The sequence below is a fragment of the Equus caballus genome, chromosome 7 (assembly GCF_041296265.1).
Source record: "Equus caballus isolate H_3958 breed thoroughbred chromosome 7, TB-T2T, whole genome shotgun sequence".
In the NCBI taxonomy this organism is placed as follows: Eukaryota; Metazoa; Chordata; class Mammalia; order Perissodactyla; family Equidae; genus Equus; species Equus caballus.
Genome location: NC_091690.1, coordinates 78,032,729 through 78,058,065, shown reverse-complemented (window position 1 = coordinate 78,058,065; position 25,337 = coordinate 78,032,729). Strand labels below are relative to the sequence as shown.

Sequence of the window (25,337 nt, the reverse complement as noted above, 5' to 3'; positions counted from 1 at the left end):
TGTTTCCTAGGTAACCCTCTGACTCCCAGGCATTTTCAACTGCTGCCACTTGGTAGGGCCTTCTCAGTTCCTCTGTGCCCTGGTGAGAGGACACCCCCCCGCCCCCCACAGTCCATCTGGAACCCCCAAGCCTGAGTCAGGATACCCCTCTGTGTTCTTAGCATACTAGAATGTCCTTGTTTATGTCTCTCTGTCTAAGCTGCTCCCTGGAAGGAGCTGTTATCTCTCAGAGCCTAGTTCACACCTCCCATACTGGAGGAGGGGAAGGAGAAAAGGCGGGGGGTGGGGGGGGGGGTGGGGGGGGGCGGGGTGGCTACACCTCACACCCTTCATCCACACCATTTGCCACCTGGGTGACTTTAGCTTCTCTGAGCTCCCCTTTCCTCAGGTGAAAATGGAGGTAACATTAAGAGAGCTGTTTTGAGGATTCAAAAGCAAACTATTAAGTGCTCAACTCTTAACTTAGTTAATTTTACTTCCAATATCTCAGTCCCTCTACTGTGCTCTCCTGCCCTTCGACCTCCCACTTCTGCAAACTTACTCTTTCCTCTCGATATCTCTGGGTTGCTACATCTCCAACTTCTCTGCTAGCTCCAGCCTCGCTGGCCTCCTCTGCAACCTGAACTCTGATTGTCATGGTCAGACCTTAGGACCAGGCCTTGCTGCCCGTCAACACCAGCCCAGCTCCCTCACCCTTCCCGGGTCTCCCTACCTGTGAAGACCACGAAGGCAGGACTCAATCTATCCAGGTCACTGCTCTATCTCTACTGCTTTGTATGGTGTTTGGCACATGGTAGGTCTTCAATAGATATTTGTTGAATAAATCTATTAATGAATCATTTCACACTCTAGGCCTACCTCTCCCCATTTTTCTCTTTGTCCCCTGGAGACCTCCAAAGATCCTCTGGTTCCTCCCCCTGTCTCACCACCTGACCCCAGCCTGATCCTCTACATGGACTAGCAGTTGCCTCGTCACTGATCTTCTCCTCTAACTCACCTTGTGCACACTGCTACAGTTATTCTCCTAAAGCAGAACTTTGCTCATTCTCCCTCCCTGTTCTGTTACCTGGCCAGTTACATGAGCCTTTATCAGCATATTCCAAGCCCTCCAGCAGAGAAGCAATATGGTGTAACAGCACTAGCTTTGGGATCCGTCAGAGCTGCATTCCAGATGTCTCTCTGCTACCCACTCTAAGCCTCAGTTTCCTCATCTGTGAAATAACACTTAGCCCAGGGTTATTGTCTGTGTCTGGCACACAACAATAGCAGCTGATATTTACTGAGCCTTCACTGTGTGCCAGACACCATGCTAAGTTTTTTGTAGCGTTTTTTCATTTATCCCTCATATCAACCATATAAAGTAGGCACTTTAGTACCCATATTACAGAAGAGGAAGCTAAAGCTTAGAAAGGTTAAACACCTTGCCCCAGTTACGCTATTAAGTAGCAGAGTCAGGATCTGAACTCAAGTCTGACTGACAGCAGAGCCCATCTTAACCACTGTAAGAATAGCTCATGCTTGCCCACTTATAAAATGTTGACTGGGTACCAGACATTGTTCTAACTGCAAACACAGTGTAGGAAGTATCATTATTGTCTTTATTTTGTAAATGGGGAAATGGAAGCACTGAAAAATTAAATGGTTTGCCTAAGGTCACACAGCTAGTAAGTGTGAAGCTGGGCAAAAATCCAGTTGGTTTGGCCCCAGAGTCCTCGTCTTCACCACTGTCTTGTCCTACCCGACTATGATATCTTGCCTCCCTATTCTAGGAGCGCAGTAAGTGCATTGATGAATGAATCTATGCTGACGTCTGGTCTGTGGCTAGTTGTTAGTTAATTTGTGTTCTCTCATTTCCCACTGCAGGAGGCTTGTACCCTTAGGACTCTCCTGAAATTATTCTCCCCAAGATCATTAGTGAACTCCTTACTGCTAAAATCAGGTGCCCACTTCCCAGCCCCATCTTACTTGAACTCTCAGCAGCACTGGACACTATCGATCCCTCCTTCCTTGTTGAAATGGTTCCTCCTTTAACTTCTGTGATACTTCCTCCTTCTCTTTCTCCTCCAAGAATAATAAAGGTCTCCTCAGTCTGCCCCTTAAATTGGACTGTTCTTCAGGGTTCCATCCTACACTCTCTTCTCACTTTACACGTTCTATCTGATGGGTCTCCACGCCCACGGCTTTCATTTAGCCCTTGATTTGCCCAAATCCATATCTCCAACCCACGCCTCTCCTCTATGCTCCAGGCTTGCAAATCCAACTGTGCCTGGGACATTTCCACATGAGGATCCCAACAGGCACCCGAAAAATGGCTTCTCCTTTGTGGTAACTGAATGGCACCACTTTAATAACCAAGAAAGAACCGTGGGAGTCAGTCTAGAGCCCTTCCATTCCCTCACCCTTCCCAAAGAGTCACTGGCCAAGTCCTGTTGACTTCACCTCCTCACATCTTTCTTATCTGTGTCCCCTCAGTCCCACTCTACTGACTTGGGCTATTACAGACACCTCATACCTGTTCTCCCTCCTCCCGTAGGTTCTCTTCTTCAAGCTTCCATCGTCTTGCTAGGATTCTCTCCCCTCAGGTCCCCTGTAATTCCTTCTCTATATCTCTCCCTTCTCCCTGATTCCCAGGCAACATGGATTGCACAGTCCTGGGTTCAAATTGAAGCTGTACTAACTCAGGAAAGTTGTTTTACTTCAAGCCTCAATTTCTTCAATGGAAGGCGAGACACCTTCTTCACATTTTGTTAGGATGATTAAATGAGATACTGTCTGTGAATTTCCTGGCATAGGGCTCAGCACACCTTAAAAGCTCAGAAGATTGACTTTCCCTCCACCTCCTCTGCTCACATTTGTCCCCAGCCTTCCCTGAGGTGCCTCCTGGGAACTAGTCCTTGAGAGGGACAGAGCCAAGCTCTGGCACTGCCCTGGCCACTGTCCCCTGGGGTTGTCCCAGGGAATCCAGGAAAGCCAGTTTGTCAGCCTTCTTCTCCCTCCTCCCTTCCTCATGCCTCCTGTCCTATCCTCCCACCTTCCTCCAGCTCCGACTCCCACCTCTGTCTGCCTCCCCTCAACCTCTCCAGGCTTGCTGTTCCTGTCTCTGACTTACCTCTCTTTTCTGCATTAATTCCACTCACTCTTTGCTTTGCCGGACATGTTGACATTCACTCTCCCTCAGTTTTGTTCCCTATCATCCCCCCTCCCAGAACTCTTGCCTCTCTTCCTTTCTCCTTTATGTCTAACCCTGTATCTCCACCTCCAGTTGTTCACTGAGGCTGTCCTTGTCTTCCTCCACTTCTGCTTCAACGTGCCTTTCATAGCCCCCTCCTCACCCTGTTGTCTTTCTGGTCCCTGCCCCTCCCTGGCCCTGGGACAGGAAGTTGAGGGAGGAGGCCTGGGCGGTGCCAGCTCCCCGGGTCTGCTTCCCCTTCTGTACCTCGGGCTACTCCTCTACTTCCTTCTGGAGCACCCCCTTCCCTTGTGGGCCCCCCCCCCCCAGCCCACCTCTCTTTCCTCTCCTGTTCCCCGTGCTCCCAGGTCCTATGGACACACAGGCTGCGGGAGGGGGTAGGATTGACATCACATTTCAGGCCCCAATGAACAGTCTCGCCCCTCCCCCTCCTAATGAGAACCAGCTGTGGTTCCAGAGGCCCAGATGTGGGGCTAGAGGGGGAGAGCAGGATGGAGCCAGAGGACAGAGTAACAGGACCAGGACAGAGTGAGGGCATGTAGCAAGGCAGACTGGCTGGGAGAAGAGATGTGACAGTCCAGGGGTAAAAAGAAGACAGATCTGCGCAGGAGGCAGGACAGATTGGGGAGAGACAGATGAGTGGTTTAGGCCAGATCTTGGGGAAGGGATGGGACGGACTTGAAGAAGGAAAGAAACAGGAAGAGAGAAGAGGAGCAAGACTTGGGGAAGAGGCAGTGAGAAACACTGGACAGATGGGGGGAGATGGTGCTGAGAAGAGAGTTGGAGAGAGGATGAGACGGTCTCGGGAGAGAGTCTGGAGTTCGAGTTTGGAACTGGAAGCCTTGGAGCAGGAAGTGATGAGGCACAGTCCAGACAGAGGCCCCAGGGACCCAGAGGTCACAGCTGCAGCCGCAGAGCTGACCACGAGTGCCCCGGCAGCATGTGTGAGAGCACGCCTGTGTGTGGGTGGGTCTGTGCACGTGCCTGCCTGTGTGAGTCTCTGTATACGTGAAAGTGGGTCTGTCCGTGTGTGTGGGCTGTGTGTGTGTAACTGTGCCTTTGTTTGTATGGGGAGAGTGTCTGTGGGTGTGAATATGCCTGTCCATGGGAGGCCAGTGAGAAAATGTCTTTCTATGTGTATGTATGTGTCTGTATGTATACCTGAATGGGGGGCGGGGAGGTTCCATGTGAATGAATATGCCCATCTGTGTGTGTGAAAACATGCTGCTCTCTATCTGTGAGGAAAGGTATCTGTGTATGTGTGTTGGCTGTGGATGTGTTAAAGTTGCCTCTGTGCATGTGTGTATGAGTATGTGTTGAATATGCCTATCTGCTTGCGAGTCTGTGCCTGGCTGTGTGAGGTCTGTGACTTTGTGAGTATGCACCTTTGCGTGTCCACTGTGAGAGTGTTTTGGGGAGTTTGCTTTGGACAGGGACCCAGGCTGGGTGATGAGGAGGGCACTGGGGTCTACACAGGTTGGGAGAAGGGGCATCTGCCTGGGCCTGAATCCCTCCTCTTCAAGACTGATCATTCACCTGAGCTTTTTTCTCATGCCATTCATACATCCTTTCATTCAGAAAATTTACTGATCATGTACTATATACCATCCTCCGTGTTACACACAATAGTGAGTAAGATACATTCCTGGCCCTCAAACAGCTGATATTCTCTCTGGGTGGGGAGACGGAGAATTATAATACAGCATATAATAAGTACATTGACCCCACTGTCCATTATCTTCTCTTCCTCACAACCATAACTGCTTTCTGTCCACTGACTGATTAAATGAATAGGACCAACTCTTTTATTTTAAGTTTTTTTTTAAAGATTTTATTTTTCCTTTTTCTCCCCAAAGCCTCCCAGTACATAGTTGTGTATTTTTAGTTGTGGGTCCTTCTAGTTGTGGCATGTGGGATGCCGCCTCAGCATGGCCTGATGAGCAGTGCCATGTCCGCACCCAGGATTTGAACCGGCAAAACCCTGGGCCACCGAAGTGGAGCCCGCAAACTTAACGACTTGGCCATGGGGCCAGCTCTGAATAGGACCAACTCTTAACCCTTGATCTCTAACCCAGTCTCTAGGCCTAGATCCCTGACCAGGGCCCCTGGCCATCCTGTACACGCAGCCTCTCCCTTCTTTGAGTCAGGCCTGTGTTCACTCTGACTTTCTTCTTCTGAATTCCTCTGACCTATTATTCCATCTGGTAGCTCCATGGGTTCCTCAGACTTGAGACCCCGGGAGAGGGGCCGTAGTGCACACGTAGAGCCCCAGAACTCTAAAGCCAAGATGAGGGGACCCATCAGGGATGGTGTTGGGAACTGATGAGACAGCATCCACCAAATGCCCAACTCTGAGCTTCTTGCTTCCATTGCCTCTAATTCCCACAAACCCCCATAAGGTAGGTATTACATAGCCATTATACAGATTAGGAAAATAACACTCAGACTGGGACTCAAACCCAACTCAAACTCCAGAGTCCCTGCTCCTTTTATTGCCTCACACAGGTAGGAAAGATGGGGGTTGGAAGTATAAGAGGGAAGTCAGACATTCTCCTCCCGTAGGAGGACAGGAAGTCCTAGAGCAGAGCAAATCTATAAAGACCTAAGGATACACTTCTATAGCCACACTTCTGACTGTGGTACCTCAGAGGCATGGGCTCACGTGTGTTTGTATATGTCGTCTGAGTTAGCATGTCTGTGGACGTTTCTCTCTGTGTCAGTATGTGAGTGCAGTGGTGTGGAATTATGAGGCTCTGACCATTCTTCAGCAGCGATTGCCTGCTAACGCTATACTTCTAACAAGTGCTGGAGAATCAGAGACCAGGACTCTCAAGTTGCTGCCTTCCAGGCGCCTCCAGTTCAGCATCGGGGGCGGACACATGACTGTGCAGTTTATTGTCAGCGTGCACTAAAAGCAGTGGGAGCCCAGTAGAGGGTACAGTAGGCTTTGCAGAGGGGTGAGGGAGATGTCATAGAAGATTCCACACAAGACAGGACATTTGAACTGGATCTTGAAGTTTGAGTAGGAGATGGCCAGTTGGAGAAGACTTTTAGAAGCTATCTCAGGTGAGAGAATAGTGTCTACAAGGCAAGGAGTTGGGGAGGGGCATGGTAATGGGTCGAGCATTGTAATGCAGAGTTGTGGAAAGGCAGGTAAAGGTGGGCACACCAGAGAGGTTGACAGGGCTCAGATCAGGAAGATATATTAAGGAGGTTGGACTTTATCTTGTGGGCCAGAAGTTCTATACCTACAGTCCATGAACTCGGTGCAGACACAAGTTTGTGTGTGTGTGTGTGTACCTGCATTTTTTTTTCCATAGAGGGGCAGCAGTTTTCTGCTGTCAGTAATGGCGAACCAGTGGAAGCCATTCATCAGGAGAGGTTTGGTGAGAGCTGTGTGGATAGCTCTGGCCAGGTGGAGATGGATCAGAGGGTCCAAGCCAGGAGGCAGGGGGACCAGTGAGGAGCTGTTGCAGGAATCAAAAGGAGAGATGACAGTGCTTGTACTGGGCCAGCAGCAGCGTGAAAAGAGGAAGGGGCAGACTTGAGACAAATCTAGTTGAGATGGTCAGGTTTTTATGACTAATTGGAAATCAGCCCAAAGAAAAGCAAGGATGCACAGAGAGCTTCTGGATTTCTGGCTTGGACAACTGAGGAGTGCTGGTGCTGTTCACAGGAAAGGAATGGAGAAAGAAAATCAGCTTGAGTGAAGGTTGGGGATGTGTGTTAAGGAAGTCCAGTATGTGGCTGGGCATGTGTCTCCTGAGCTCTCTGGAGCTGGAGCTGGAAGTTTGAAAGTCATCAGCAAGTAGACAACACATAAAAAATGATTGATACATTTGAACTCAAGGCATGGGAATGGATAAGTTTACCCAGGCAGAGGGTGGGGAGTGGGAAAAGACGAGGCCCAGGATTGAGTCCTGAAGAGCATCAATTTTTAAAGGATGGGCAGAGGAAGAAGAACTTGCAAAGGAGGTTGAGGAGTGGGCAGAGGTTGAGGAGTGGGCAGAGAAGTACAATGGAAGCAAGGGGTAGGGTGTCACCATGTGAAGCCAAGAGGAGTAGGCTTCAAGAAGCCAATGGTCAGTGATCCAGTGTTCCACAATGATCCAGCAAGAGGAAGATAAAAAAATGTCCGTTGGATGTGGAGCACAGAGATGATAGAAAGCTTAGTGAAAGCAATGTCACAGGAGGGAAAACCTCATTGCACAGAGGGAGGAGGGTGTGAGAAGTGAGAAATTGGGGGAAATGAACCAGCCTTTCAGAAAGGGCAAACCCTCCACTGACTCTGCTCTCACTTAGTCACTGTAGGCCTTCAGGGGGCTTTAGGCTTCCTCCTTCTTGCACTTCAGCAGCATTTGAAACCCTGGCTTCCCTTAGACTCAGAAGCACCTCCCTCTCTTGTTTTCTTTCTCTCTCTTTCTGGCCAGTTAAGGACACCTTTGTCCAGCTGATGGTTCAGGCCAGAAATTTGCCTATCATTCTTGAGTTCTCCCACTCTCTCATCTTCTGCCTTCAAGCAGTCATCAAGCCTGGCCTATTCTACCTTCTAAACTTCCCACAGACCCATCCACGTTTCACCGTTTTCATTGCTAACACTCATCCAAGCAATCAAAGCAGTGCCATTGCCTGGATTCCCATAAGTGTGTTATAAGGGTTGTCCTCAGATAACTGGCCCATCCACATACCAAAGGACAGCAGTAGTGATCTTCACAAAATGTAAGTCATATCATGGCATCCCTTAAAGTGCTTTCCTGGCTTCCATTTGCCCTTCCTTAGTCAATTCATTACCATGGCTTATGAGTCCCTGCCCCATTTCATGCCCTCTGCGCCCAGCACTCTACATCTCACACACATTGTCCCCTACCCCCCAAACACTCTCAGCCCTTTCTTGACTGTAGACTCTAAGCCTTCCCACGTTCTGTTCCCTCTTCTGAAAGCTCTGCTCTCCTTTCTTTACCCGCTTTTCTGCTTCCTGTTGCCTAGCTAACACCTACTTATGAAGTAGATCCCGACCTGAATGTCACTTCCTCAGAGAACCTCTCCCTGACATCCTGCAGTCAGCCCTCTTCTCTGCCCTCACAGCTCCCTGTACTTCTCCTCACAGCCCTTACCACACTTGGAATTACTTGTCCAAGTCCTGGACTGTAAGCCCCGTAGAGCCAGGGACTCTTTCCTTTATTCACTGAGGTGTCCCCAGTGCTCCACATAGCAGGCTGTCAATCTCTTATTGAGAGGAGAAGGAAGTGGGGCTAAGGAAAAAAATATCTATAAATAAAACAGGAGGGCCTTCAGCATATTTAAATGCAGATAGATGGCTCCAGCAGACAGGAAGAGTTGATGATTCAGATAAGATTACCAAGCACATGGTTATTGAGGTGAGTAGTAGTCCTGAGTGAGAAGAAAAATGAGAAAGGATTGTCTATATTTTAAAGTCTAGAGATAGAAGGAAGGGAATCTGAGGACATTCAGACCTGAACAGTAGGAAGCAAAACCATCTGCTGAGAGAGGGGTGGTCGGGTAAGATCCGGACTCGCCAGGGAAAGCCTGGAGTGGGTCCTGAGGAGTCCTGAAGCAGGAGCTTCCTAGGCCCGAGATGGGTGTGAGACAGCACAAGGGCCCTGCTAGGGGCCTGAGCATGCCTGAGTCTTGGTGTGGCGTAGACCCCGGTCTCCCTGGACTGTTGCTCCCTCCCCTGTCATGTCCTTTTTTTTCTGCTTTTCTCCCAGGTCAGGAAGCTGAGCTGGAGCCAGGGCCCGAGTTGGACCAGATCCAAAGCCTGAGATCAGGCTGGGCCCAGAGCCTGGCCTGGAGCTGGAGCCCAAGCCAAAACTGGACTGCCCCTGTCATGCAGAAAGAGCTGGGCATCGCGCCTTCCTGCACTGGCATGCAGAGCCCCAGGCCTCTCTCGCTGCTACTGCTGCTGCTGCTGGGAGCCACGGTGCCAGGCGCCTGGGGTCAGGCCGGGAGATTGGACCTACAGATTGATGAGGAGCAGCCGGCAGGTACACTGATTGGGGACATCAGTGCAGGACTTCCGGCAGGCACGGCAGCACCTCCCATGTACTTCATTTCTGCCCAGGAGGGCAGTGGTGTGGGCACAGACCTGGCCATTGATGAACACAGTGGGGTGGTCCGGACTGCTCGTGTCTTGGACCGTGAGCAGCGGGATCGCTATCGCTTCACTGCAGTCACTCCTGACGGTGCCACTGTGGAAGTTACCGTGCGAGTGGCTGACATCAATGACCATGCTCCAGCCTTTCCCCAGGCTCGGGCTGCCCTGCAGATACCTGAGCATACAGCTCTTGGCACCTGCTATCCACTGGAGCCTGCTCGTGATGCAGATGCCGGCCGTCTAGGAACCCAGGGCTATGCACTATCTGGTGATGGGGCTGGAGAGACCTTCCAGCTGGAGACACGCCCTGGTCCAGATGGAGCCCCAGTGCCAGAGCTGGTAGTTACCGGGGAGCTGGACCGAGAGAACCGCTCACACTACATGCTGCAATTGGAGGCCTATGATGGTGGTTCACCCCCCCGGAGGGCCCAGGCCCTTCTGGACGTGACACTGCTGGACATCAATGACCATGCCCCAGCTTTCAATCAGAGCCGCTATCATGCTGTGGTGTCTGAGAGCCTGGCCCCAGGCAGTCCTGTCCTGCAGGTGTATGCATCTGATGCTGATGCTGGTGCCAATGGGGCTGTGACTTATGAGATCAACCGGAGGCAGAGCGAGGGTGATGGACCCTTCTCTATTGATGCACACACAGGGCTGCTGCGGTTGGAGCGGCCACTGGACTTTGAGCAGCGGCGGGTCCATGAACTGGTGGTGCAGGCACGGGACGGTGGGGCTCACCCTGAGCTGGGCTCAGCCTTTGTGACTGTGCACGTACGAGATGCCAATGACAATCAGCCCTCCATGACTGTCATCTTCCTGAGTGCAGATGGCTCCCCCCGAGTGTCCGAGGCTGCCCCACCTGGCCAGCTCGTTGCTCGCATCTCTGTGTCAGACCCAGATGACGGAGACTTTGCCCATGTTAACGTGTCCCTGGAGGGTGGAGAGGGCCACTTTGCCCTAAGCACCCAGGACAGCGTCATCTACTTGGTGTGCGTAGCTCGGCGACTGGATCGGGAAGAGAGGGATGCCTATAACTTGCGGGTTACTGCCACAGATTCAGGCTCACCCCCACTGCGGGCTGAGGCTACCTTTGTGCTGCATGTCACTGATGTCAATGACAATGCTCCTGCCTTTGACCGCCAGCTCTACCGACCTGAGCCCCTGCCTGAGGTTGCACTGCCTGGCAGCTTTGTGGTGCGAGTGATGGCCCAGGATCCTGACCAGGGCACCAATGGTCAGGTCACCTATAGCCTGGCCCCTGGTGCCCATAATCGCTGGTTCTCCATTGACCCCACCTCAGGCATCATCACCACGGCTGCCTCACTGGACTATGAGTTGGAACCTCAGCCACAGCTGATTGTGGTGGCCACAGATGGGGGCTTGCCCCCTCTCGTTTCTTCTGCCACAGTTAGTGTGGCCCTGCAAGATGTCAACGATAATGAGCCCCAGTTCCAGAGGACTTTCTACAATGCTTCACTGCCTGAGGGCACCCAGCCTGGGACCTGCTTCCTGCAGGTGGGTAAGCTCTGCACACAGTGGGATGCTGTTGTGGGCAGGAGTGGATCAGAGGGTCACAGGGGACCTCACAGCAGGAACCAAGCCTTGCAAGTGCGTATGTTTATAGTGACTTATGCCAGAGGATTTGGTCCCATCCTGTGAGCTCCAAAGTCTGTGCAGAGGGTGAGGGTTAATAAGAAGATGAGAAAGCAGGTTGCAAGAGCTAGGCCAGGTAATCTTGGCAGTTGAGGTAATTAAGATTGGATCTAGAGAAAAAGTATCTTGTGGTGTGAGGAAGTGAGAGAGACTCTGTAAAGTCTCAAAGCTGTTCTGTACACCCGTGTAGTTACTGCTCCCCAAAGGAGATGCCAGCATTTACAGAGCCTTCCAAGCCTTGTCCAGTGCTGGGCTGTGCTGGAAGAATCCCCTATCCTTGCCCTTGGAGCTAAGCCTTGATGGGACACTTGGGCTCAGTCTCAAGGATGAGACATAACAAGAATTATCCAGTGAGAGCCCGACATCCAGAGCAGGAAGCCCTCTCAGAGGAAGAGGCAGGAGCCCTGGACAGACTCTGGGTGCCACAGAGTGCCTGAAAGTCAGGCCTGGAGGAGATGGAGAGAGCATGAAACTGGAGAAGCAGGTGTCAAAGCCAGATTGCCGAAGTCTTTGGACGTCAAGCTGTTGGGGGTTAGGACTTTACTTGGAAGGTAAAGGAGGTCGCTGAACTTCTTTGAACCAGAAAAGGGCATGCTCTGATTGTTTTGGTTTAGTTTTTTTTTTAAAGACTCTGTGTTTTGGGGAGCAGTTTTAGATTCACAGTAAAATGAGAGATTTCTCATATATCTCCTCCTGCACTCAGGCATAACCTCCCCCATTATCAACATCCCACACCAAAATGGCATATTTGTTACAATTAATGAACCTACACTGACACATCATTATCACCCAAAATCCATAGTTTACATTAGGATTCACTCTTGATTTTGTACATTCTATGGGCTTGGACAAATGTATAATGACACATATAATGTATATGTATATGTATAATGGACATATATAATGACCTTCATTATAGTATTATACAGAGTAGTTTCACTGCCCTAAAAATCCTTTGTGCTTCACCTATTCATCCCTCACTCTTCCCTACAGATTGTTTTTTTTTTTAGGAAGCTAACTTGCTTTAAGGGCAAAGGATGGATTGGATCAGTGGGTAAGTGATACATTCAAGAATTAACTTACCCACTGTAAGCCTGGCACTGTGCTGGACCCTGGAAACAAAGAAAGGAGACAGTCTTGTTCCCAGGCAGGTCCCAGTCTAGACAGGGAGACACACCAGTAACTAGTGCTCCATCAGGTGGCCTATGAGGTACTGTGGAAGCTCAGAGGAGGGGCCATTGAAGAACCAATGAGACTTTGCCAAATGGATAATATAAGTGTGTGAATGGAGACTCCAGGCCTACAGAAAGAGCTGCAGAACACTGTGATGTGTTCAGAGGGCTGCATTGTTCAGGTTGGCCTCAATTGTGTAAGAGAAAGAGTTGAAGAGAGATGTGACAAGATAGTAGACAGGGATCAGATTACAAGCTTTGACTTTATCTTAAAATTCATAGAGAACTGGGGCTGGCCCATTGGCACAGCAGTTAAGTTTGCACGTTCTGCTTCGGCAGCCCAGGGTTCACCCGTGCGGGTCCCACTGTGTGGACCTACGCACCACATGTCAAGCCATGCTGTGGTAGGCGTCCTACATATAAAGTAGAGGAAGATGGGCATAGATGTTAGCTCAAGGCCAGTCTTCCTCAGCAAAAAAGAGGAGGATTGGTGGAAGATGTTAGCTCAGGGCTAATCTTCCTCAAAAAAGCAAAAAAATCATAGAGAACCAATGAGGGGCTCTAGACAAATCTGATATATCTTTTGGAAAGATTGCTTTGGCTGCACCCTGGAGTATGGATGCAGAAGAGGAGACTGGAGGCATGGTGGCCTCTTAAGAGATTAGTACTTGAAGTCTTTGTGTCTCAGAAGTCCACCAGACCCCTGAGTATCTTCTCAGGGGCTGCCTGTTGGCCTAGACTTCCAGGCTGACCCCCTGTCTTCTGACCAGACTCTGAGTATTTGCCTGCATGCTGCTGTCCAGCTCCCACTCACTCTCCCATGTGTTTATTCTGCCTCTTGGCCCAGGACCAGTAGGCTATGGTTTCCAAACTTCTTCCTCCTCACTAGTGCCTGAAGTAAAAGTGCAACTCTCCAGGGGGTTTCCTGGAGTTTTTACTATTAGTAACCCTAGAGGAAGCAGGGATAAAAAAATGATCATTAGATGTTCATAACTGTTACAAGAAGTCTTAGTATTTAATTCATTCAGTATACATTTATCGAGCATCTACCATGTGCCTGTCATTGTATTAAGGGCACAGCATACAGTAATGAATGAGTCATCCCCTGCTACTTCACAGAGTTTATATTCCAGCAGAGAGATTCATCTGCAAAGAAACAGTTTACTGCAATAAGAAAACTCCCATGATGGGGATATATGTGAGGTTCAAATAGGCAGTATGAACGTTTTCCCAAAGGAACGGACAGAGAGCTGAGACTCAAAAGATGAGCAGGAGTTTATGAGGTGTTCAGACAGGAAGGGTTCCAAGCAGAGGTGACATGCCCAGAGGAGTGGGAGAGCCTGACTTGTCCAAGGGCGTACAAGTAGCTCACTATCTCTCTGCAGTTTAAGGAGTTAGATGGGAGATGAGACTGTGCAGGTAGGCCAGACGGTGAGGAGTCAAGCCAAGCCAAAGAGTTTGAGCATTTTTCTTTAGGGAGCATTGAAGATTTTTCAGTAGGAAAGATCATATTTGTTTTCTCAAAAGATGCTTTTGGTAGTCAGTGTAGAGCAGTGGTTGACAACTAGGGGAGATTTTGCCTCTGGAGGGGACATTTGGCAATGTCTAGAGACGTTTCTGATTGTCATAATTGGTGGGATACTACTGGCATCTAGTGGGTAGAGGCCAGGGATGCTGCCAAACATCCCATAAATGCACATGACAGCACCACAACAAAGAATTATCTGGTTCAAAATGTCAATTGTACCAAGGTTGAGAAATCCTGGTGTAGAGGACAGATTGGAGAGTCACACATCTATGAGAAAGGAATTACAATAGTACAAGAGAGAGACAGCTCAGGCCTAAGTCAGGACAGTGAAACTGGTGATGGAGAGGAATAGACAAATAGGAGAGATAATGAGGATTTACTTAGTCCCTGGTTGATTGATATACCGGGAGAGGAAAAGGGAAGAACAGATTTCTGGCTTGAGCAACTACATGGATGGAAGAGTCATTAGAGAGGGGTTTGGAATGATCATGAGTTTAGTTTTGGACAGGTTGGATTTAAGGTGCCTGTGGGACATCCAAGTAGAGATGTTGAGCAGGCATCGGCATGTACAAGCTGGGGCTCAGAGGAATGGTCTGCGTCAAAGGATGGACGATGGTCAAAGCCATGGAAGTGGAAGAGAAGGCCCTGAGAGAGCATGTAGAGTAAGAAGAGGCCAAGGAGAGAGTCCAGGGAACAAGAATGTGTAAGAACAGGCAGAGGAAGGGGAGGTGGAGAAAGGCTGTGGAGTAGGGAAGCAGTGGGAGGAGAAACAGGAGAGACGCCTGGGAAGGTGGTCAGGGTGGGGCAGATGCAGTAAGTTTGTGGTCTGGTAAGAATTTTAGAGAGTTCACAGATAAGGGTCTTTATTTTCTCCTTGAAATAGTGTGTTTGATGAGAGCTAGTGGTGGGATGGGGACAAAAGGAAAAAGATAAGGTTAGTTATAGCTTTGGGCAGAGTGGGAGAGGGAGCTGACCAAGGTTGGACTGTGAAGCAGGGCTGAGCAACTGCTGAAAATAGAGACTGCACATTTGCAGTGGAACCTCTGAACAGGGGCTGCACAGGCCAGGAAATTCACTTCTGCCTTGGTCATTTCCAGTCAATGGCCCCTGCGCCTTTGGGGGTCACTTCCTGACAACTTCCCCTGACCACTATTTATTGCTTTCTTCCTGCAGCAAGGCAGAGGGCAAAGGTCTTTAACAGCTTCTGGAGATGGTGCTACAGCTGTGCTGCAGCCTGCCCGATTGATGCAGGGGGAAGTTTGTCTCCTGGGATATCCGGGCCCACAGCCACAGTAAAGAGTTGGAGCAGAAGCTGTTTCCAGAGTTCAGCTGTGGCATGGTCTTTGTGTCCCAGGAGGGTAAACAATGGCACAAATCACTTCTGTCAAGGGCCTAGGCAACAATCAGAAGTCCTTGGCCAGCCTTCTCTCTGAGCAACATTTTCTGGCTAAGAAAGGGCAACTCTCCAGCTTCCTCTTACAGCATATCATGACCCTGAGCCCTTGTATCCACAAAGAGCACTTTGTCACAGGCTACGGCAGTCAGCACCAGCTAACCCACTGTTGAGGGCCTAATGTGCACCCATTGTATAAAACTTAGTTTGAAAGAAGTTTTTATTGTAAGGCAAGGCAATCAGAATGTCCATTTATTCAATGAACAAATATGCATAGAGTACCTACTATGTGCCTGGCCCTCTCCTGGGCTCAAGAGCTCTCAGAATGGTGTATCCTGCTGATCTGGCTCTGAAATGTTCAGAGGCTCCTGACATTGGTGTCCAATCCTTCAGCTTTTTCTGAGCCAGTCTTAGAGATGCCTGAGAATTAATCAGAAAAGCCTTCCCCTACTTCTTAGTTTTGGGGAGCTCCCAGGACTTAATGACCTCAGTATTGTCCCATAGACTTGGCAGTTCTCACTTCCAGTGAGGTTGGCTTGAGAGGTGATGGGATGCTAAGGGTGCATGAGCCACATTCATAAATCCATAGAGCAGACCCTGATCACCTCAGTGATTAGATCCCAGTATCAATCAGATCCCACTCTGCACTGACCAAACTTAATAAAGAACAGGCCTATGACATCAGTCTCTACAATTCTGTTGGTCAGCTGGTTCTCTGCTTGGAGTGATTATGAGACTCGGTCATTAACTCCCTGTGATCCACCTGGAATTAGCAGTCACAGCTCTTAGCACTCTTCTTAGTAAGTACAGTTGGTCCTTATCATTTGCAGACTCTGTATTTGTGAATTCACCAAATCTAAAATTTATTTTAACCCCCAAATCAGTACTCACAGAGCTTGTGCAGTCAATCCTGGACATGCACAGAATGATGAAAAATTCAAGTCTCCTGACTTGCACATTCGCAGCTAAGGTCAAACAAGGCAATGCTCTTCTTTCACGTTTCAGCTTTTATATTGTAAACCAGGGTCCTTTTCGCAGTCTATTTAGTACCACATTTTTCACATTTTTGTGCTTTTTGTTTAGTGATTTTGCTGTTTAAAATGGTCACCAAGTGTAGTGCTGAAGTGCTGTCTAGTGTCCCTAAGCACAAGAAGGCTGTGGTGTGCCTTATGGAGAAATGCATGTATGAGATAAGCTTTGTTCAGATAGGAGCTATGGTGCCATTGGCCATGAGTTCAATGTTAATGAATCAACAATATGTATTAAATAAGGTGTCTTTAAACAGAAACACACGTAAAGCAAGGTTAGGTATTGACCAGTGGACAAAAATTTTGTGACCAGAGGCTCACAGGAACCTAACCCAGGTGGTGAGGTCTGGACTGGGTTTGAGTTTGGCCCATGTCCTACTAGTCCCCTCTATGTGTCCACCATCCAGAGATTCTGGGCAACAACTGGCACAGGGCTACTTAGCTCTGGTTTTTCTAGCCAAAAAGATGGGGCATCACTCACCCCAGCCTCTCCCTAGGTGACAGCCACAGATGCAGACAGTGGCCCATTTGGCCTCCTCTCCTATTCCTTGGGTGCTGGACTTGGGGCCTCAGGGTCTCCCCCGTTCCGCATTGATGCTCACAGTGGTGACGTGTGCACGACCCGTACCCTGGACCGTGACCAGGGGCCCTCGAGCTTCGACTTCACAGTGACAGCTGTGGATGGGGTGAGTGGGCAGACTGTGGGCAGGTTGGGGCATTGGGGTAGGGCATTCACCAGGGCCAGACAAGGCCTTCCTGACTTATGGCTGCCTATCTCACCAGGGAGGTCTGAAGTCCATGGTATATGTGAAGGTGTTTGTGTCAGATGAGAATGACAACCGCCCTCAGTTTTATCCACGGGAGTATGCTGCCAGTCTGAGTGCCCAGAGTGCACCAGGCACAGCTGTGCTGAGGGTGCGTGCCCATGACCCTGACCAGGGGCCTCATGGGCGACTCTCCTACCACATCCTGGCTGGCAATAGCCCCCCGCTCTTTGCCTTGGATGAACACTCAGGTGAGGATCCTCCCATTCTCAGGGCCTCCCAACCCCCCTCCCCACCTACCTAAATAATGTACTGCACCCCCATAACCCTTCCAGCTCTATTCTGTTTCCTTATACATCTCTGCTTCTATCCCTTCTCCCAGGGCTGTTGACAGTAGCCTGGCCCTTGGCCAGACGGGCCAACTCTGTGGTGCAGCTGGAGATTGGGGCTCAGGATGGAGGTGGCCTGCAGGCAGAGCCCAGTGCCCGAGTCAACATCAGCATTGTGCCTGGAACCCCCATACCACCCATATTTGAGCAACTACAGTATGTCTTTTCTGTGCCAGAGGATGTGGCACCAGGCACCAGTGTGGGCATGGTCCAGGCACACAACCCACCAGGTATCATTTATCATTATGCCCACTTGGTGCCATAGCCAGACACTCCAACATAACCCTCGAGCTCCATCCCAGGGTACCCCAGAGTATCACACCACAGGTAGCCCCCAAGCAAAGCACTCTGGTTCCAATCCCAGCAGCTCCTGGGGTGTGGTGCAGGCACTCTGCTTCATCCCCTAGCGCATGAACATCACCCTAGTGCCACCCAGTTTCTCTGCAAGCACTTGCCCCTCCTCCTAATACTTTGAAAGACACTGGTGTGGGCACTGCCTAGCCCCTCTTTTCTTTTTTTTTTTTTTTTAAAGATTTCATTTTATTTTTCTTTTTCTCCCCAAAGCCCCCCGGTACATAGTTGTGTATTTTTAGTTGTAGGTCCTTCTAGTTGTGGCATGTGGGATGCCGCCTCAGCATGGCTTGATGAGTGGCGCCATGTCCGCACCCAGGATTCGAACCAGCGAAACCCTGGGCTGCCGAAGCAGAGTGTGCGAATGTAACCACTCAGCCATGGGGCCAGCCCATTTTTTTTTTTTAAGATTTTTTTTTTTTCCAAAGATTTTTGCCTAGCCCCTCTTGGTATTGCAGTCTGGGCCCCAACTCAACAGGTGCCCTGGTGCTCCCCATCTCTTTCCTGACCCCTCTCTCCTCCTCCTAGGTCGCTTGGGGCCCGTGACCTTCACCCTATCAGGTGGGGATCCCCGAGGACTCTTCTCCCTAGATGGGGCCTCAGGGCTGTTACAAACACTTCGCCCTCTGGACCGGGAGCTACTGGGACCAGTGCTGGAGCTGGAGGTGCGGGCAGGCAGTGGAGTACCCCCAGCTTTCGCTGTAGCTCGGGTGCGTGTGCTGCTAGATGATGTGAATGACAACTCTCCTGCCTTCCCTGCACCTGAAGACACAGTGTTGCTGCCACCAAGCACTGCCCCAGGGACCCTCATCTATACGCTGCGGGCTCTGGACCCTGACTCAGGCGTTAACAGTCGAGTCACCTTTACCCTGCTTGCTGGGGGTGGCGGGGCCTTCACCGTGGACCCCACCATGGGCCATGTGCGGCTTATGGGATCTCTGGGGCCCCCAGGGGGGCCTGCCCATGAGCTGGAGCTGGAGGCCCGAGATGGGGGCTCACCACCACGCACCAGCCACTTTCGACTGCGGGTGGTGGTACAGGACTTGGGGACCCGTGGGCTTGCTCCGCACTTTGACAGCCCTACCTACCGTGTGGACCTGCCCTCAGGCACCATCCCTGGAACTCAAGTTCTGCAAGTGCAGGCTCGAGCACCAGATGGGGGTCCTGTCACCTACCACCTTGCAGCAGATGGGCCAAGTAGCCCCTTTGGCCTGGAGCCACAGAGTGGGTGGCTATGGGTGCGGGCAGCACTAGACCGTGAGGCCCAGGAGTTGTACACACTGAAGGTAATGGCAGTGTCTGGGTCCAAAGCTGAGTTGGGGCAGCAGACAGGCACAGCCACTGTGAGGATCAGCATCCTCAATCAAAATGACCACAGTCCCCGCTTGTCTGAGGAGCCTACCTTCCTGGCTGTGGCTGAGAACCAGCCTCCAGGGACCAGTGTGGGCCGGGTCTTTGCCACTGACCGAGACTCAGGACCCAACGGACGTCTGACCTACAGCCTGCGACAGCTGTCAGAAGACAGCAAGGCCTTCCGCATCCACCCCCAGACTGGTGAGCACTGGGACCCAAATTCTGAGACCCCATAGCCTCATCCTCAGACTGGTGAACACCCAGACGGGATCCCCAGACCCAGGCCACAAGGACCAGGAGTGAACCTGGAGTTTTGCCCTAGCATTCCCTTCCATACTCCCCAAACCCCAGCCTCTCAGCCATAGGCCTCAGGCTCTGCATCCCTAGCTATTCCATACATGATCTCTATCCTGCACTCACAGGAGAGGTGACCACACTCCAAACCCTGGACCGGGAGCGGCAGAGCAGCTACCAGCTCCTTGTGCAAGTGCAGGATGCAGGGAGCCCACCCCGCAGTACCACAGGCACCGTGCACATCGCAGTGCTCGACCTCAATGACAACAGCCCCACTTTCCTGCAGGCTTCAGGGGCTGCTGGTGGGGGCCTCCCTATACAGGTATGTGAAGCAGCAGGACCCTGCCCTGAAGAAGTGTGAGAGGGAATGGGGGTCTCCTTCTATAGGTGTAGGTATGAGAGACTGCCTCTTAGAACAGATGTGAGAGCAAAAAAGCGGCTCTGCCTGCACACAGGTGAGGGGAACTCGATCCTGAGTTGTCTCAAGAACAAGAAGGAGACAACTGTAGGTGAATGGTGTCTCCCCACAGGTACCAGATCGCGTGCCTCCAGGAACACTAGTGACGACTCTGCAGGCCAAGGATCCGGATGAGGGGGAGAATGGGACTATCCTGTACACATTAACTGGTATGGGGGCTAGTGAGAAGGGAGTTGGTGGGCGATGGCATGTCCTAATGACCTACCCAGCTCTGAGACCCAAGCCCTCAACCTTGCTCTGCCTGTCCTCAGGTCCTGGCTCAGAGCTCTTCTCTCTGCATCCTCACTCGGGAGAGCTGCTCACTGCAGCACCCCTGATCCGAGCAGAGCGGCCCCACTATGTGCTGACTCTGAGTGCTCATGACCAAGGCAGCCCCCCTCGGAGCTCCAGCCTCCAGCTGCTGGTGCAGGTATGGCTGCCCTTCCTTCAATCTGTCCCCTTCCCCTTCACCACGCGCTGTGATTCTGCCTCCAAGAGCTCCACCTTCATGGGGCCCTTCCCACTCTAGTTAGCTATTCTGATCACCCTGCTACCCAGCGGGACAGCCGAGACTCCCTTTTAGACGAGTCCCCCTGATTCCGTCCTCCCTCCCCGGTCCACAACAGGTCCTTCCCTCAGCTCGCTCAGCTGAGCCCCCGCTGGATCCCTCAGAGCCAGACCCGGCGGCGCCCGTGCCTGTCGTGCTGACGGTGACAGCAGCCGAGGGGCTGCGGCCCGGCTCCCTCTTGGGCTCTGTGGCGCCGCCAGAGCCTGTGGGGGTGGGCACACTCACCTACACACTCGTGGGCGGTGCCGACCCGGAGGGTACCTTCGCGCTGGACGCGGCTTCAGGGCGCTTGTACCTGGCGCGGTCCTTGGACTTCGAGGCGGGCCCGGCGTGGCGCACGCTCACAGTGCGCGCCGAGGGGCCGGGCGGCGCGGGCGCGCGGCTGCTGCGAGTGCAGGTGCGAGTGCAGGACGAGAACGAGCATGCGCCAGCCTTTGCGCGCGACCCGCTGGCGCTGGCGCTGCCCGAGAACCCCGAGCCTGGCGCTGCGCTGTACACTTTCCGCGCGTCGGACGCCGACGGTCCGGGCCCTAACAGCGACGTGCGCTACCGCCTGCTGCGCCAGGAGCCGCCCGTGCCTGCGCTGCGCCTGGACGCGCGCACCGGGGCGCTCAGCGCACCGCGCGGCCTGGACCGGGAGACCACACCCGCTTTGCTGCTGCTCGTGGAAGCCACCGACCGGCCCACCAACGCCAGCCGTCGCCGCGCAGCGCGCGTTTCCGCGCGCGTCTTTGTCACGGATGAGAATGACAACGCGCCCGTCTTCGCCTCGCCCTCACATGTGCGCCTACCCGAGGATCAGCCGACTGGGCCCACGGCGCTGCATGTGGTAGCCCGGGACCCGGACCTGGGGGAGGCCGCACGCGTGTCCTATCGCCTGGCAGCTGGCGGGGATGGCTACTTCCGGCTACACTCCAGCACTGGTGAGTTGGGCCCGAGGGTGGGAGAGTGTGGATGTGGAGAGAGTCTTGAGGATTCCTTACAGTTTGGCCTACTGCTCGCCCAGGAGCGCTGTCCGTGGTGCGGTCCCTGGACCGCGAGCAGCGAGCTGAGCACGTACTGACGGTGGTGGCCTCCGACCACGGCTCCCCGCCGCGCTCAGCCACGCAGCTCCTGACTATCAGCGTCGCCGACATCAACGACGAGGCACCCGCTTTCCAGCAGCAGGAGTACAGTGTCCTCTTGCGTGAGAACAGCCCTCCTGGCACATCTCTGCTCACTCTGCGAGCAACAGACTCTGACCTGGGTAAGACTTGGGGGGATGAGTTGAGAGAGAGATGGACTGGGGCAAGAAAGGATATATTTACCCTCTGATCTCCCTTCATGCTGCCCTCCTCAGGGGCCAATGGACAAGTGACTTATGGAGGCATCTCTGGTGAAAGATTCTCCCTGGACCCAGACACTGGAGTTCTCACAACTCTTCAAGCCCTGGATAGGGAGGAGGAGGAGGAGATCAACCTGACAGGTACACGTTGACAGGACCCCAAAAGACTAGTTGTTGTAAACACCAATGTAACATGAGTAGGACCCTCAAAGTACCTTCTAGAAGCTTCCACCTATCACAGCACCTTCTGTTATATTTTTGGATCTTTTTGGAGAGTGAAGAGTTTGACAGAGTGCAAAGTGAATTGACTTCTAGGCTGTTACCACTGTGATCACATAAACTCTCAAATGCATAATGTCACAGCTCTGCCCTCTAGGATTCCCTCAGATTATACTGCAGCCATTTCACAGATATTGAGCATCAGAGAGGTTAAGTGACTTGCTCAAGCTAACACAGCTTGGAAGTGGCAGAGTGGTATCCAGATCTTTGGATACCTCATTTAGTGCCTTTTGTGTCATACCACCACTAATCCAGGATACATCTTGCATGCATCAAGCGTAGGAGGTGGGAAGAAAAAGACATCTTCTGACACATGTATATTTATCTGTGCATGTACATATGTAGGCACCTGTGTACTCATGGGGTGTGGAGAGATGGATGTTTTCTGGTTTGTGTGTGCCTGGTGAACCTGTGTGAACTCTATGTGATGTGGGTTTCTCCATGGGATGGGAACAGACGAGATCTCATTGATTTTGCTTCCCTACAGTTTATGCCCGGGATGGGGGTTCACCTCCACTGTTAACCCATGTCACGGTGCGAGTGGCTGTGGAAGATGAGAATGACCATGCCCCAACCTTTGGGAGTGCCCACCTCTCCCTGGAGGTGCCCGAGGGCCAGGACCCCCAGATTCTTACCACACTGCGGGCCTCTGACCCAGATGTGGGAGCCAATGGGCAGCTACAGTACCGCATCCTGGGTGAGAACCGTCCCACACCCACTAACTCAGCACCCACTTGCCCAACCTTACTCCTCGTTGGCCTATGTCAGACTCAGGTAGTGTGTCTGGGTCTCCTTTTCCTTCTCTTTCTGTCCTCCACTTTTTCTTTCATGCATATTTCTATGCCTCTCCAGCCCTTTATCTCCCTCTATTTCTGTTTTTATCTTCTGTTTCTTTTTTTTTTCTTTCTTGTCTCTCCCTATAGAGCAGTTGTTCTCAAATTTATTGGTCTCAAGAACTCTTAACTTTCTTAATTTTTGAGAACCCTAAAGAGTTTTTGTTTATATGATATTGTTTATTGATATAATAATGTGATATATTATTATAAACATATATAGTAAGTACATTATATCAGTATTTACTGTATTAGATATTAAAGCTAAGAAAAATTTAAAATATCATTGCAAAACAAGCCAGTGAAGCATACTGCTTGCCATATTTCTGCACAGGCACAAGGAAATATTAGGATTCCAAATAACAATTTGTTGGACAGTAATGAAGTTGTAAAGATTCTAGCAGGTGTAACTGAAGGTAAGCAGAAAAAACTGAATGAATCTCTGAAAACACACATATTTATGCTCTAAACTTTCTACCTAGAATATTCTAGAAAACACAAGAATACATAAGCATGTATTCCATTAACCATCCAAGTGATAATGTCATCACATGTCATGTAGCATCTGGACTCCACTGTATATTTGTCAGATAATGAGAATGAAAAAGGCATATAATATCCTGGTATTGCTATGAAAACAGTTTTGATCTTATGTACTCCCTGAAAGGGTCTCAGGGGACTCCCAGGAGTTCCCAGTCCATACTCTGAGAACAGCTGCTTTATACTCTTTCTTTTATCTTCTGTGTTTCTCTTTGTTTCTCTGCCTTTTTCCAAGTTTCTGTCTTTCTCTCTCTCTCATATTCTTTGCTGTTGCCTGTAAATTACTCTCACTCCCATGGACTGACACATGTATGTTATATGTGTGCATGCCCTTCTTCGCAGATGGGGACCCATCAGGAGCCTTTGTCCTAGACCTAGCCTCTGGGGAGTTTGGCACCATGAGGCCACTAGACCGGGAGGTGGAGCCAGCATTCCAGATGAAGATAGAGGCCCGTGATGGAGGCCAGCCAGCTCTCAGTGCCACTCTGCTTGTGACAGTGACAGTACTGGATGCCAATGACCATGCCCCAGCCTTCCCGGTGCCTGCCTACTCTGTGGAGGTGCCTGAGGATGCACCTGCAGGAACCCTGCTGCTGCAGCTACAGGCTCATGACCCTGATGCTGGGGCCAATGGCCATGTAACCTACTACCTGGGTGCAGGTGCAGCAGGAGCCTTCCTGCTGGAGCCCAGCTCTGGGGAATTGCGCACAGCCGCAGCTCTAGATAGAGAGCAGTGTGCCAGCTATGCCTTTTCCGTGAGCGCAGTGGATGGTGCAGCTGCTGGGCCCCTGAGCACCACAGTGCCTGTCACCATCACGGTGCGTGATGTCAATGACCATGCACCCACCTTCCCCACTAGTCCCCTGAGGCTGCGCCTGCCCCGCCCAGGCCCCAGCCTCAGCACCCCCACCCTGCCTCTGGCCACTCTTCGAGCTGAAGACCGAGATGCTGGTGCCAATGCCTCCATCCTATACCGGCTGGCGGGCACACCACCTCCTGGCACAACTGTGGACTCTTACACGGGTGAAATCCGTGTGGCCCGCTCCCCTGTAGCCCTGGGCCCCCGTGATCGTGTCCTCTTCATTGTGGCCACCGACCTTGGCCGTCCAGCTCGCTCCGCCACTGGTGTGGTCATTGTTGGGTTGCAGGGGGAGTCTGAGCGTGGACCTCGCTTTCCCCGGGCTAGTAGTGAAGCCGTGCTCCGTGAGAATGCACCCCCAGGTGGGTCCCCAACCCTGTCTCCCAGATTTGTATCCCTCGATGGGCTGGGGTTACTTGCTAAAAATGTCTCCCAAACTCCTTCAGTCTAGTGCTCACAGTCCAACCATCACCATCTTTTCTGCAGGGACTCCCATTGTCTCCCCCAAGGCTGTCCATGCGGGGGGCTCCAGTGGACCAATCACCTACAGCATTCTCAGTGGGAATGAGAAAGGGACATTCTCCATCCAGCCTAGTACAGGTGAAAGGCAGGAGCAAGGGGCTCGGGGAGAGGACAGGCTCCTGGGGGAGCTCCTCTTTGGGCCTGGGGAGGCTCAGGTCGGGGAGGGGCTGCCCTTAAGTAATGGGCCTAAGAGAGGGAGGCTCCAGGGCAAGCAAGGGGACTGTCAATGATGCATTCTGCCTACCCCCAGGAGCCATCACAGTTCGCTCAGCAGAGGGGCTGGACTTTGAGGCAAGCCCACGGCTGCGACTGGTGCTGCAGGCAGAGAGCGGAGGAGCCTTTGCCTTCTCTGTACTGACCCTAACCCTGCAAGATGCCAATGACAATGCTCCCCGCTTCCTGCGGCCCCACTACGTGGCCTTCCTGCCTGAGTCCAGGCCTTTGGAAGGGCCCCTGCTGCAGGTATGGGATATGATGGGAAGATGAGGGGCAGGGCTGGTTGAACTTGCCCAGGCCAGTGCCAGCAGCCTCCTACTCCTACCAGGTGGAGGCAGATGACCTGGATCAAGGCCCCAGTGGACAGATCTCCTACAGTCTGGCCGCATCCCAGCCAGCACGGGGGTTGTTCCACGTAGACCCAGCCACGGGCACTATCACTACCACAGCCATCCTGGACCGTGAGATCTGGGCCGAAACACGGTGAGGCCTGGTTCTGTAGACCCTGA

The 25,337-nt window shown here is 51.8% G+C and overlaps 1 protein-coding gene across 1 annotated transcript in view; it reads left to right on the top strand.

Moving 5' to 3' along the window:
- DCHS1 (dachsous cadherin-related 1) overlaps positions 1 to 25,337 on the top strand; it is a 35,708-nt gene that overhangs the window by 5,781 nt on the left and 4,590 nt on the right. Inside the window, exons 2-17 of the mRNA XM_023645912.2 lie at positions 8,920 to 10,820; positions 16,577 to 16,765; positions 16,863 to 17,094; positions 17,226 to 17,462; positions 18,112 to 19,137; positions 19,359 to 19,552; positions 19,761 to 19,857; positions 19,960 to 20,117; positions 20,314 to 21,178; positions 21,262 to 21,501; positions 21,595 to 21,720; positions 22,346 to 22,555; positions 23,574 to 24,452; positions 24,577 to 24,690; positions 24,863 to 25,074; positions 25,157 to 25,311. Coding sequence (XP_023501680.1) covers positions 9,039 to 10,820; positions 16,577 to 16,765; positions 16,863 to 17,094; positions 17,226 to 17,462; positions 18,112 to 19,137; positions 19,359 to 19,552; positions 19,761 to 19,857; positions 19,960 to 20,117; positions 20,314 to 21,178; positions 21,262 to 21,501; positions 21,595 to 21,720; positions 22,346 to 22,555; positions 23,574 to 24,452; positions 24,577 to 24,690; positions 24,863 to 25,074; positions 25,157 to 25,311 — 6,716 coding nt within the window. The 5' untranslated portion in view covers positions 8,920 to 9,038. The remainder of the gene's footprint in view (positions 1 to 8,919; positions 10,821 to 16,576; positions 16,766 to 16,862; positions 17,095 to 17,225; positions 17,463 to 18,111; positions 19,138 to 19,358; positions 19,553 to 19,760; positions 19,858 to 19,959; positions 20,118 to 20,313; positions 21,179 to 21,261; positions 21,502 to 21,594; positions 21,721 to 22,345; positions 22,556 to 23,573; positions 24,453 to 24,576; positions 24,691 to 24,862; positions 25,075 to 25,156; positions 25,312 to 25,337) is intronic.